The sequence below is a fragment of the Coccinella septempunctata genome, chromosome 1 (genome assembly GCF_907165205.1).
Source record: "Coccinella septempunctata chromosome 1, icCocSept1.1, whole genome shotgun sequence".
Taxonomy (NCBI): domain Eukaryota; kingdom Metazoa; phylum Arthropoda; class Insecta; order Coleoptera; family Coccinellidae; genus Coccinella; species Coccinella septempunctata.
Genome location: NC_058189.1, coordinates 19035726 through 19050091, shown reverse-complemented (window position 1 = coordinate 19050091; position 14366 = coordinate 19035726). Strand labels below are relative to the sequence as shown.

Here is a 14366-nt window from a genome sequence, read left to right as displayed (position 1 = left end):
TCTCAGATCGGAACTACTTAAAAAAATTTCATCTTGAGGATGGACGGAGGGTTTGGCCACAGAATCCAAGAAGGATTCTCTTTATATCCGGGCTTAGTGATCATAGTGAAATAATACGTACATATCCTCAAGAATTTAGTACGAAGTATTTATTAGCAATCGACATTGATATTGGATAAAACAAACATTAAATGGTTGTGGTCCTGAGAAGGACCGTTTATACTACAACCTGAATAATGACTCATTCAACCGCCGAAACCGTACAATGTACGTCCTTGACGTTTGAGGGCATATACAACGTCCATGGCGGTAACAGTTTTTCTCTTTGCATGTTCGGTATATGTGACAGCGTCCCTGATTACATTTTCCAGGAACACCTTCAACACTCCACGAGTTTCTTCGTAAATGAGACCAGAAATACGCTTGACACCTCCACGCCTAGCCAATCTCCTGATAGCGGGTTTGGTGATACCTTGGATATTATCTCGGAGTACTTTCCTATGACGCTTGGCTCCACCTTTGCCCAAACCTTTACCACCTTTACCTCGTCCGGTCATGTCTGTAGAACGTTAGAAAGGGTCGAAGTAGAAAGTCGATACGTAAGCGAAAACAGAATAAGAGCAACGTAGTCTCTGACCAGTATTTATAAACTACAGCCGCCCCACCACAGTAATTCCGTAGCATCCAATAGATTTTCAGATACGCATTGGAACGGCAACGTAGTCTATAAATATGGGCCGACGGTGGTGGGGACGGATAGAATTGTTCAGATTGCGTCGCGGACCTGTTCGTGTAGAGGAATTCACTAACATTCATTATGGCTCGTACTAAGCAGACTGCTAGAAAGTCGACCGGGGGTAAGGCTCCGCGAAAACAATTAGCCACCAAGGCTGCACGTAAAAGTGCTCCAGCCACAGGCGGTGTGAAGAAACCTCACCGTTACCGTCCGGGTACCGTTGCTTTACGTGAAATACGACGTTATCAGAAGAGTACCGAGTTGTTGATCCGTAAGTTGCCTTTCCAGAGGTTGGTACGTGAGATCGCTCAGGATTTCAAAACTGATCTCAGATTTCAAAGTTCCGCCGTAATGGCACTTCAAGAAGCTAGCGAAGCTTATTTGGTTGGACTCTTCGAGGATACAAACTTGTGTGCGATCCACGCCAAAAGAGTAACTATCATGCCGAAGGACATTCAACTTGCTAGACGTATCAGGGGTGAACGTGCCTAAATTTCGATTCGGGAATCTTGCATATCGGTTCTTTTCAGAACCACAAAATTCTAGATGACTTTTTTACTCGTACGATACTTCGATCGCCACGGTTATACAGTTCGGTACGAAACTGACACTGAACGGAAAAGGGAATTTTTGGTAAGATTTCTTAATGTTGCGTAGTCACATCAGAATCCTTCATCAGACGAATTCTTAAAAATTTTCCGAATTGTAGTTTGCCGATTCGGCAAATTATAAAACCACCAACTGTTTGATCAATTCGTGTTGAAATGGTTTCCCATTTTAGGTCCCTATAAATCTGTCTATTCCTGACAATCTACTCACTATAAATTTGTGCTCTCATGATACATTCTCACGTTCATTCATCTTACTCGATATACATGTTGGCTCTCAGCCTTCTGCACCTCTTGAAACCAACGTTTAGTGGTTATCGCAGTACTCTCGTTTTGCACTTCTCATAATTCATCAATTGTATCTTCTGTTTTTCCGATGGACGTTCTAATCGTGCTCACTTGTAAGCAGTTCGTCTCTGTAAATGTTGCTCAATGATAAATATCATGTATATTAATAATACTATTCTTTTCTCATTTTAACTTGTACGATTCATTCACTGCTCCTACTCGCATCATAACTATTGGTCAGCTCACATTTAATGTATTTATCTCACCCAGTTGATCAGACTTAAACAATGTAGTTTCACCTCTTGGCCTATTTCACTAGACCTGGACTGGACTGGCAGATGAACAGCAACTTCGAAAATTTTAACGAATTAAAATTCCGATAATACATACGCGTATAGAATCTACACAAACTTCACAGACGGAATCAAAAATTCCGTAGCAGCTGTGCTAGTGGGCACTTTCACTTCTACTTTCACTTTTACAGCACTATGAAAATAATGCTCTGCTATGTAGAGAACAAAATCTTGTAAGATCTATTGAAGAGATGATATTTTTAGGACGAATGAATGTATGTCAGTTTTTATTCGATGTTTCGCTTTTACATAATTTATCAAAAAAAAATTTTGATTCCTCCTTTTCAGTCATTCGGTTATTCACATTTTATTCATATATTTGACATCACTACACTACTCACGGAGAGACAGGGTTTTTTTACTGAGGTTTTTCCCTAAGCTCTTGTATCATACTCCAAATTGTATGGTACCCCGTTGCACTAACCTTTGCTAAAACTCGTACATATGCTATATTGTTTGATAGCTAAAAATGTATTGCTGACATTCAAAAGATAAAATATGTCTTAGACTGATTCAAAAAAATCGACATTCTTTTTTTTCGAGAAACACACTCCTTATTATCATCAGGACATTGAAAAATGACGTTTTTGAAAATATTATCCGAAAATATTTAGAGGTCGCTCATCGAGGATTTCTATTTTCCCTACTAATAGCAGGGGAAAAAAATTTGTTTCTAGTTAAAAAATTCCAGTTCGCAAAACAATGGACGGATTTCGTTGAGCGATATATTTTTATGTAGGGAATCAGGTGCTCTACAAAAACTGTCCCATACAATTTTTCCATAAAACGGCTTTTCGAAAAGTTATTAGAGCTTGAAATGAAATCTTTATCGAAGTAGCTGTTTTTACTCGGATATCGGGGAGAAATTATTGGAATTTACTTTGAAAATCAGAAAATAGTTCTGGAAAGATACAATTAATATGATTCTATGTAGATTCAAATAATTTATGACATCCTCAAATAGTCAACCTCAACAATTGTTAGAGAGTTAGAAATTTATACTCTTCAGAATCAAATTATTCAGCATCTCTTATTTCTCATTCATTTGGGTCAGAAAGAATGAATGGTTTTATGCTCTCTTTCAGATTAGTGTTGTTCTTAAACCCGGTACTTCAGTTTCAGTCATAATACAATTTTTTGTATTCATTATTTTTATAAACCCAAAATGGCCGCTGTCACAAAAGAGTGAACTTCAACAATTTTTCAACAAATATCTCGATATTTGTGGAATTGGTAGGTTTAATGATATTAGAAATAAGTCGCATATAGAAAGCATTCATTCGGTTGTGGGAAATAATATTGGTGTTGGTATATTCAACATCTATAATAGATAATATGTTCTAAACAGATAATTTCAATTTTTTTTTGTTGCAATCCGGAAAACGATGACGATGTTCGTTGATCAATTGTAAAAGAAACTGTAACTGTTAATTCTTCATTCTTCTTTTAGTAGTTATTACATTCTTCAATTAAACCAATAACTCGCTCCGTTAAATCGTTAACAACAGAAAGATCCTATCATCTATATGTTACTTTCACTACGTAATGTCTTCTCCAATGAAATCATATAGCGAGAATTTTGCAAATGCGGCCATTTTGGGTTTGCAAAAATAATGAATACACAAAATTGTATTATGGATGAAACTGAAGACAAGTACCGAGTTTAAGATCAAACACTAATCACAAGCACAAAACCAATCATTCTTTCTGACCCAAGTGAATGAGAAAAAAGAGATGCTAAATAATTTGATTCTGAAGAGTATGAAACACCCTAACAATTGTTGAGGTTGACAATTTGGGGATGTCATGAATGATTTAAATCTGAATAAAATCATATCAATTGTAACTTTCGAGAACGATTTCCTGATTTTCAAAGTAAATTCCAATAACTGCTTCCCGATATCCGAGTAAAAACAGCTACTTCGACAAAAATTTAATTTCAAGCTCTAATAACTTTTCGAAAAGCCGTTTTATGCAAAAATTTTATGGGGCAGTTTTTGTAGACCACTAAACTCCCTACATAAAAATATATCGCTCAATGGTATCCGTCCATTGGTTTGCGAACTGGAATTTTTTAACTAGAAATAAATTATTTTCCCCTGCTATTAGTAGGGAAAATAGAAATCCTCGAAGAGCGACCTCTAAATAATAAGATTTTTGGCTAATATCTTCACAGACGTTTTTTTTCGATGCCCTGAAGATAATAAGGGGTGTGTTTGCCGAAAAAAAAGAAAGTCGATTTTTTTGAATCAGTCTAAATATATATAAATATATATTCATATATTAGTTTATATATTTTTGACCACTTTTTTCACAACCTTTTCTTTGTTTTTTGAGTCCATCTGAATGTAATGATTACCTTTTGTTGTAGCCTGATGAAGGAAATAAAATTTCCGAAACGTCGCTGAGAGAATAGTTGTTTTGATTTGTTCCTTGTGCCAATATTCACCTTTAATGAAATTCTCTTGATGGTTTCCACCTTTTATATCTTCTTTCCAACCTTGATTTCTTTGGCATCTTTTGTTGAAATTTCCTGAAGTTTTGTTTAGGGCTGGTTTCGGAGAGGTTTAGTGTGGGCGTTCAATCCTAGAATCTCATATTTATAGTTTTCGAATTCAGTTCAATACTCTCGATAGAAATTCAGTGGCCGATTAGACAAAGTATGAGATCAATTTCCGAGGAACTGTTAGATCAATTCGAGCCAAATCTTGAAACTATACGAAGTTTTGGAATTGAGACACATACGTTGAATTTCAGTCGATACTATGATAGAAATTCAGTTTTCAGTGGTCGATTCGACAAAGTATTAGAAAATTTCGCTACTTCCAGTAAAAATGCGGATTTTGATGGTCGATTCTGATGGTCAATGAATAAAAGAATAAGTTCTATTCATCATGAGCTGTTCGATCAAGGAGAATCAAATTTCGAAATAATAACTAATGATAAGAATATCCAGGAACCATGACAAGAGCGACTTTGGCAAGTCTGGGAAGAATCATTTCGGTCCGTCAAAAATGATATATCGGCCTATTTCCCATATCGCATTCGTCCGAAATACGATGCAATGATGAACCCAATAATTGGTACAAATAAAAAGCTTTAAATTCCGTGAGATTACGCAGTAAACTTGCAATTTCAAGTCCTTAGCAATAATTTACGAGCCAATCGCCCGTCAAATTTCCGTCAACTTCGGTAATATGGATCCCACTATCGGAAGTAATCCAAACCCGAAGTGCTTAACACAATGTCATTATCAACCTCCGAGTCTGAAGTGCGACAGGCAACTACGCCTGCTAGTGCTGTTGGTAAGACGCTTAAAAAAGCCGAGAAAAAAACCTCAGCAAAGTCTAAACATGTCAAACCCAGCCATCCTCCAACTTCCGATATGGTTAACAGTGCCATCAAAGGATTGAAAGAAAGGAGCGGGTCCTCGTTGCAAGCTATCAAGAAATACATCGGTTCGAATTACAAGGTCGATTCTGAAAAACTTGCACCGTTCATAAGAAAATATCTGAAGTCCGCTGTACAGTCCGGTTCCCTGATTCAGACCAAAGGAAAAGGAGCGTCTGGTTCTTTCAAATTGGCCGCTGGCGGATCTACAACAAACGCGTCGAAGAAGGTTACGAAAAAATTGGTCAAGTCGGCCGATGGAGCAAATAAGAATGCGTCATCTACAACGGCAGCCGAGAAGAAGAACAAATCCCCTGCCAGGTCTACAACTACAGTGAGTAAGTCGAAAAAGAGAGCGGCAATTGCTACAGAAAAAAAGAAGCCAAAATTAACGAAATCTCCCTCGAAAGCTAAGAAGGCAATCAAATCGCCGACGAAGAAGCCCAAAGCACCGAAACCAAAAACGGTCAAATCAGTAACGGCTCCGAAGAAAGTAACGTCTCCCAAAAAGAAAAAGTAAAACGTATATAATTTTGGAAGGATAAACATTTTAAACCGGCCCTTTTCAGGGCCTCTACAATTTTCTATCAAATATTACTTTTATAGATTTTCACTCGCTAGAGAAACGATGTCAGAAAAGATGTTTCCATCGAACACGGTAGGTAATTTTTTTCGGAAAATGTAAATATTTTTGAAAATGCTATCACATAAGTCCCGAATTCTGAAAATCACTTGACGGTCAGGAATTTAGCCGAATAATTTCAGGTGCAGAATATTCAGAATTTCACTCTAGCTATCGAATGATAGCGATCTTGATCAAAAAATCATGAAAATTAATATACGGCAGAAATTTAATATCTTTTCCGAGGTACTCAACATAGTCATCGCAATTGAAAAACTACGTTTCATTACGAGTTTAAGTTCAGTTCTTTCGAAATTGAACTCGTTATTTGACTAATTGACCATTAAAATCAAAACAAGCTGCTACCATGTGCAATAGATGCACCTTGGTTTGTCATGAATAGACAGATTTATAGGGACCTAAAATGGGAAACCATAACGGAATTCATGAACAAAAAAGCAGAGAAATTATTCGAAACAGCGAAAAACCATCCGAATCAAGAACTCAGCAGACTAGTGAACTACGACCCAAATGAAGACAAAAGGAGAATGCGAATTTACCGAAGGAGACCAAGAGATCAATTAAAAAGATTTTAATATACTAACAGAAACTTATTGAAAATCGAATAAAGTGATATCCAATAGAGGATAAACACATAAATCCCAGCAATATAGTGTGTGAGAAGAAAACAGACTAAAAGATGAAAGGTTTATAGGCAAATGCACGGAATTCTTTTTTTTTGTGTAGCAGGGGGAAAATCTGCAAGTCAGACGAACCACCCTCTGGGGATTCTCACTCTCTTGAGCTCGAGACCCACTAAAAACCCTTAACTGCTTCTTGTCCTGTAATTTTTTCATGTAGAAAAGTGACGATTTCATCTTGAACTTTTTTTTTCGGTTAATTATTATCACTAGGTATTTACAATCACAACACCGTCCAATTTAGTTATTTTAGAACTAGGTTCTTCGGAAGTATCCTTATTTTTCTCATTATCCTCATCACTGGGTAATGGACGTTTCGAAGCACTGGTAGAAGGATTATTTTCATCGCTTGAATTTCTGGGAAAAATATCCACAAAGGCAGGTTTTCGCTTGAAATGTTTTTTAAATTGGACACTGAATGTTTGTAAGACAGTTGTTGTTTACAGATGTCGCAGGAACACATTATTTTTTCAAGGTCTACGATAGAAAAATAAAGCCGTATCGGGCTTCTCTTATTCGACATCTTAGCAGAAAGATCGAAACACGCGCTCGAAGGTATATCCTGATAGCATTGTTCACGGTACAAGGTACCTGTTTCACGTATCGACTCAACTCTACTGGAACTATTGAACTGGCGAAGTTATGAAAAAAAGTAAAAAAATTTCAAGCACCTTTACTGTGAAGTAACACATACACTAATCGTTGAGTCTCAACTTACAAATGAAACCAAAAATGAAACTTTTTGCTTTTATAAGATTTCTAGAAACCTTGGTACTTATAAACCAACTAGTTTGGAAAAGCCAAAATTGTTGGAATATTGAACTGGGGTGGTTTCCGGATTTTTGCATTCATAAAATTTCTAGAGACCGTGGTACTATAAACCAACTCCGAAGCATGTTTACAAATGACAGGACAAAACATTTGGGTTAAGCTAATTTTAATTGCATTTTGATATTTATGAAGGTCATTTTGGAAATTTCAACTTATTCATAATTTCTGTTTGTTTAGTTATGAAGAAACTGAATATGAAAAATAACAATTATCATGTGTTAAGAATCAATAAACCCCAACTATATTCCAGATATTCGGCAGGGGGCTTGAAAGAAGCAAAGATTGACCGCTCTGAAAGAAGCCGCCCCATAAAAAGAAACGTAACTTATAGAGAATGCCGACAAAGTTGTATATTTTAGATTTATGGCATCTCTGTTACAGAATGAAACATTTGTGAAAAGGGTGCCTATAAGCACGAGGGTAATTAAGTACAGGTCCAGTTTATATTAGGTACTGTTATTACTGAATTCTCAGAAAATACTCTGTATTCTGCAGAAATCTGTTAATTGAATATCATTTTAAAAAAGATTCATTAAAATTTTAATATTTACGGACATTTTAGGTTACTCGAATTTTCAAATGGTAGGTACTGAATAAAAAAATTATCAAATATAAAAAATGTATATAACTCATGGGCGGAGCCAAAAATGTGAGATTTTCCTATCTCATATTTTGTGTCGGTAAGAGGACCATATTTTCGATAAAATTTTTCCACATTACGATGCCTCCGAAAACTAGCGGAAAAGCGTCTAAAAAGGCGGGCAAGGCCCAGAAAAATATTTCCAAGACTGATAAGAAGAAGAAACGGAAGAGGAAGGAAAGTTACGCCATCTACATTTACAAGGTATTGAAACAAGTGCATCCCGATACCGGTATTTCTAGCAAAGCTATGAGTATCATGAACAGTTTCGTGAATGATATCTTCGAACGTATCGCTGCTGAAGCGAGCAGACTGGCTCACTACAATAAACGTTCTACGATTACCAGCAGGGAAATTCAGACTGCGGTACGGCTTCTCTTACCTGGCGAGCTGGCTAAGCACGCAGTCAGCGAAGGTACCAAAGCAGTCACCAAGTACACTAGTTCAAAATGAGGTGGAACACCACATACGTTCTAACCCAATAGGTTCTTTTCAGAACCACTAATTAGTACATCCTGATAATTAGTAACTGGTCTGTTGCTATTTTCCTTAGATTTGGTCGGGAAAATGCTCCGCTGTATGTAAGTTGATTTCCTTCGGTCTAACACTATCTGACATTAAACAAAAACGTCTCAATTCGAGAACGCAATCATTACATCATACGCAGATGACACGGCTATATTGACTAGCTCAAGAGTAACCTCTAAAATAGAGAAGGAACTGCAGAAACATTGCCACAGGATAGAGGAATGGATGAGCAAATGGAAAATCAGAGCAAATCCGGAATCATTTTCTACTACAAGAGGACCCTCGAATAACGTAAAAATAAACAATGTACCAATTCCATGGACCAGAAGCGTGAACTACCTAGGAATAACCCTAGACGAAAAATTGAATTTCAACAAACACGTCAGGAACGTCGAAGTTAAAGCAAGAACAATCAAAGGTTTCATGTACCCATTACTGAACAGAAAGAGCAAACTAGATAAAACAAACAAAATGAAGATATATTAGGGTGACCAGACGTCCGTCATTGTGATGGACAGTCCGTCAATCGTCCAAGAAGTCCGTCACTGGAAAACGTCCGTCAAAATCTTGAATTTAATTCAGTATTTTTCTCAAGATCATTAATTTGAGATGGATAATAAAGAAATTAAGTGCAAAAATCTTTCAAAAGAATTTCCATTCCTTAAAAAAACAAAACTTGATCCAATGGTCCAATGTACGAAGGTTCAATTCGGCATTGTATTTGGAGAAAGAAGGTATATTATACGGCATGTTTCAAGTTACAAACATAAAAATATGATTAATGCAGCAGCGTCTTCCTCCCTGACCAAATATTTCAGACATTCAAATTTTGGGGGTGAAGAAACTTCTCTAGCAAAGCCTGAAGACCTGTTCTCATTCCACAGTGTAATGCACAACCATTGTATTAAGATTATTATATTTTCGTTTTTGTGTTGTGATACACTTGTATTATTCTTCTGTTTCCAATAAATCATTTTTATTTAACACTATACGGGGTAGAAAGCTGAGTAGCTGGAGGCATATACAGGGTGAGGTTGTTGAAAAACATGAAAAAATATTATTTTCAGTTCTCACAAACGGTTTTACCGAATGAAATGAATTTCGAGTAATTTGGCGTTCATAAATAAAAATTATCTATGAAATTCGAAAAATTGGGTACCTACTTTGACCGCATGCAACTCTTTTAAAATCTATCCCCGGGTTTCATAAAGCTTGATCAGGGAATCAACGCTTGATGAACGAATAGACGTCAATTTGTTTTCTATCGATAATTCAGTCATGATTATCATCAGAATATTATTCCCGCATCGAATTATGATGTTCATACATCCATTTAATTATTCTCAATTGCTATATTAAGAAATGAAAGGTCTCAGTGATTTCGGTTGAGTGATCGAGTGACTATCAAATCGTTGATCGGACAATCAAAGTTTTATGAAACCCGATGTCAATCTTTTTATCAAGGCTAAATCGGAAAAATGGTACATGTTTTGACCTCAATAATCTACTGTAAAATATTTTTACGATTCAATGACTCGCCCTTTATATAAATATATACACATTAACCAGGTCCGTCCGTCATTGAACTTAGGTCAGCCTAAGATATATAATACAACTAGCTGACCCCGGCAAACGTTGTTTTGCCATATAAATAATTTCCTAGTAATTTCTAAAAAAAAATTATTAAATTACTAAAATGGCTATTAAAAAATAAGGGTTGATCGTAGAAGGGTGAAAATTGAGGATTGTATGTATTTTTGTATGTTGTATCATAAAAAAATAGAGATTAAAAATTTTGTCCAAAAAATGAAATAAAAAATTTAGGGGGATGAAAAATAGATGTTGGCCGATTCTCATAGATACCGGATAAGCACAAAAAATTTCATCAAAATCGGTCAAGCCGTTTCGGAGGAGTATGGTAACGGAAACTATGACACGAGAATTTTATATATTAGATACTTCGACCGATGACATACGCAGCCACAAGCTGGAAGAACACAACAGAAAGGAACATGAGAACACTTCGGAGAGTTCAAAACATATCGATAAGGCTGACACTAAACGCACCGTGGTATCACACGAATGAACAACTCCACAAAGATATAGAATATCCCACAATCAAAGAGCACCTACAAAAAATGAACGAAAAACTGGAAGAAAAAATGAAAATACACAATAATCCACTGATTATGAGAGAAATAATGGAATGAACAGAAGTAAAGCGATACAAACAAAGAGAGACTATACAAGACGGCGGAAATAAGAAGACTACTTCGTCCCGCGAAAACAGAGAAACATACGATACGATAGTTACGATACGATCCATTTTGACCGGAGTTGAGGGTTAAATAATCGGATCGCGACCCCCAGAGTCAGCTCGCTGAGCGGCATTACACTAGCAGAGCACCTCAAAGAACTACATATTACGATTTTTATGCCCTCGTTTTGCTCAGAACTTAGTTTATCGTTTTGCTCACCAGTCCGTTCGTTTTGTTCATTTACACCTTACGAGTTTTCAGAGAAGAAAAAATTTTTTTTTTCTTACCTCAGCTTGTGGGATATCTGCGTTTTGCTCCTCTCAATTCTGCAATTAGTTTTTCTCTACCACTTACCGTTACGTGCCCTGCTGGTGAATATTACACTAGCATGGCACCTTAACGGATCTTTCCGATATTGGTTTCGATCGAAAGTTTTGCTCATCAGCCCGTTCGTTTTGCTCATTTATACTTTACGAGTTTTTGGAGGAGAAATTTTTGCAGAAAAAAAAAATTAATAAATAATTTGTCCACCACTTCCAAAACTTATCACTACCAGAATGTCAGTGTAAATATTAAACAGTCAATATAGTTCCAATGACACAAGCACGGTTCAGTAGAGCGAGAATAAAAAAAAAATCACTTCAAAAACGTCGAACGAAAAAATAGGGCTCGGAAGATCAGTTCACAGGTCGAAGATAACGATGCAACTGATCTTCATCTGTATCTGTGATGCAAGGACCGAAAATTTTTTTCCCAAAATGTCTTCCAGATGGTGCCAAAATTCGTCAACTGGAATGTTCGGCAAAAAATCATAAAAAAGGGATGGTGCTGAAACTTCGTTTGGGTTTTTACAAACCCGCTCAGTGGCAATATTTTTCTATTTTGCCAGATGTTTGAGATTTATTTTCAGAGTAGTTGTGTAAGAAATGGTCTTAATGTACCTATAGCTATAGCTATAGGTACATTTTTTATGAAACCTAAAAAATATTTTGAACCGGGCTGGAATATTTTTGGGGAATTTTGAATCTTTGAAATTATAAATTCTATCTATAATGGTTTAGTGGCGAGGTTTACTATCGGCAAATGTGACATGTATATTTCGAGTTTCTTGGGGCTATTTTCATATATATTAAGAATTATTAACGTAAGAAAAATTTTGTCTTGAAGCTTATTCATAATGGTAGACATGAATTTTTTTTTCATTCATTCAATTTTATCGTGATTCTGGCCGAGCATCCTAAATAAATCGTTGAGAATAGAATGAATGGGTTCTCAGTAGTTACAGATTTTCATTGTCAAAATGCGTCTTAAAGTAAAATGTTGTATACAAAGATTATCATCATTGACACTTAATAATGAGCTCAAGAGGGTTTGTCCGTGCAGGTACAGCTTGTGCCTGTGTGCTTTCACCTACCTAGTCTGGTTTGTATTGCAGGTGATAAATTATCACAAAATTAGCCAATAAGATTAATAAGGATCTTGTCGGCATGTGCTTTCTTCATAATGAGGCACTTAGAGTTAGAATATTTTTCGCAGGTATTCCGATGCTTACCTCCATTCTGGCAATTTTCAAAATACGGAATTTTTTCTCTGAATTTAAAAATTGCATTTTTTTGTTAGATTAGTGTGCCATGAAGGTGGCTGCCTTTTTCTGTCAAGACACGTTTTTCGTTCATAGATATTGCATTGGATAATTCTTGAAAATTGAATTTCAGTTGCTCCGTACAATGTTACTTGTTCAATTATGATGTGAATGCATTCGATATTCAATGACGATTTGAATGAATCTTCAATATTATAACGTATTATTATTATCCCTTTTTGGTAATATCATTTCATTTTAGTGAGTATATAAATTTTCTAATCACATGAAATTTTTTTGCTATCATGTGTGTTATATACATAATCTAAGATATCTATTGTTTATCATATTTAAACAGATTGGTCACGCATAAAAGAAACCGAAATGAAGAAATATCGTCAAAGTTTCGAGCTAGATGTAAGATATAACAACTACGGAATTTTCATCTCATATCCTGTGTCAAGCTTTAATACGAAACAGACACAGAATCTGAGTTTTGACTGTTGAAGAAATCCAATCCGAGTTCATATTTGAAATCGAACAAAAGAAATCGATCGTTTAAAATGGTCCAGCATTTTCAGACTGAATGTAGCCAAAAATTGCGTCGTCCTTACATCAAGAGGTTTCTGTTATCATTAAATTAGTAGAATTTTATTTCTTTCGAAAAGTTTCTCTTCAATTCCGCTTAATGATATCTTTCGATCTCGACACGACAGGCTACAATACCTATTCTTGAATAGACAACCAGCGATACGCGATACACCCTACAACCAATGCCAAAACCAACCAATCCATCTATAGGCGAAAATGAAAGTTGCCATCTTTTGTCAAATAAACAATCTATTGAGAAAATAGACATTTAATGTTGTCAGTCAGTCGGAATTCTGTAGTAATGTTCGTATCCAGAAGACGGAGGGCGGGTCGAACTCGAATATGACCGAATGATCGAAATGATTGGGTCAATTCGAGATCGGCGACTCGATCACTCCCGCACGGGTTACGATCGAATCTAAAAAAAGGGTTAATCAGGTACGAGTACCAGTCCCTTCGGTTCGGATCGCGACCCCCAGAGTCAGCTCGCTGTGCGGACATTAAACTAGCAGAGCACCTCAAAGAACTTTAACGATTTTATGCCCTCGTTTTGCTCAGCACTTAGTTTATTTTGCTCAACTATATACAATGATCAATAGACAATTCAAAGTGCCCTGCTGGTGTAATATTACACCAGCAGGGCACCTCAACGGATCTTTCCAATATTGGTGTCATCCTAAAGCTCTCGTTTGTTCATTTACACTTTACGAGTTTTGAGAGAAGAAAAAATTTATTTCTTTACCTTAGCTTGTGGGATATCTGCGTTTTGCTCTCTTCAATTCTACAATTAGTTTTTCTCTATTACTTACCGTTACCGAGATTAGATAATCAAAAGTTAAAAATATTACACTAGCATGGCACCCTCAACGGATCTTTCCGATAATGGTTTCGATCGAAAGCCCTCGTTTTTCTCATCAGTCCGTTCGTTCATACTTAACGAGTTTTTGGAGGAGATTTTTTTTTCTCACCCTAGCTTGTGGGATATCTGCGTTTTGCTCTTTCCAAAGAAGCCCGTCCCATAAAAAGAACCGTAACTGTTATAAAGAATGCCGACAAAGTTGTAGATTTTAGTTTTATGGTATCTGTGTTACAGAATGAAAACTTTAATTGTGAAAAAGGGTGCCCTACAAGCACGACGATAATTAAACAGAATTCATTGAAATTTCAGTATCTACGGACATTCAAGCTTAATTGAAATCTAATAATGGTAGGTACTGGGTAAATAATTATCAAAATAA

General features: G+C 36.2%; 4 protein-coding genes across 4 annotated transcripts; 3 read left to right on the top strand and 1 right to left on the bottom strand.

Annotated features, from left to right (window-relative positions):
• Positions 1-195: 195 nt before the first annotated feature.
• On the bottom strand, positions 196-600 carry LOC123319008 (histone H4). Its single transcript, XM_044905808.1, has one exon. It carries the CDS (start codon positions 555-557, stop codon positions 246-248), a length of 312 nt encoding a protein of 103 aa, XP_044761743.1. The 5' UTR covers positions 558-600; the 3' UTR covers positions 196-245.
• A 145-nt stretch (positions 601-745) lies between these two features.
• On the top strand, positions 746-1276 carry LOC123318864 (histone H3). Its single transcript, XM_044905630.1, has one exon. It carries the CDS (start codon positions 818-820, stop codon positions 1226-1228), a length of 411 nt encoding a protein of 136 aa, XP_044761565.1. The 5' UTR covers positions 746-817; the 3' UTR covers positions 1229-1276.
• Positions 1277-5223: 3947 nt separating this feature from the next.
• On the top strand, positions 5224-5957 carry LOC123318838 (histone H1B-like). The gene has a single exon (XM_044905598.1). The coding sequence runs from the start codon at positions 5230-5232 to the stop codon at positions 5893-5895; it is 666 nt and encodes a 221-aa protein (XP_044761533.1). The 5' UTR covers positions 5224-5229; the 3' UTR covers positions 5896-5957.
• A 2282-nt stretch (positions 5958-8239) lies between these two features.
• Positions 8240-8674, top strand: LOC123318951 (histone H2B-like). Its single transcript, XM_044905736.1, has one exon. The coding sequence runs from the start codon at positions 8251-8253 to the stop codon at positions 8620-8622; it is 372 nt and encodes a 123-aa protein (XP_044761671.1). The 5' UTR covers positions 8240-8250; the 3' UTR covers positions 8623-8674.
• The last annotated feature ends 5692 nt before the right edge of the window (positions 8675-14366 follow it).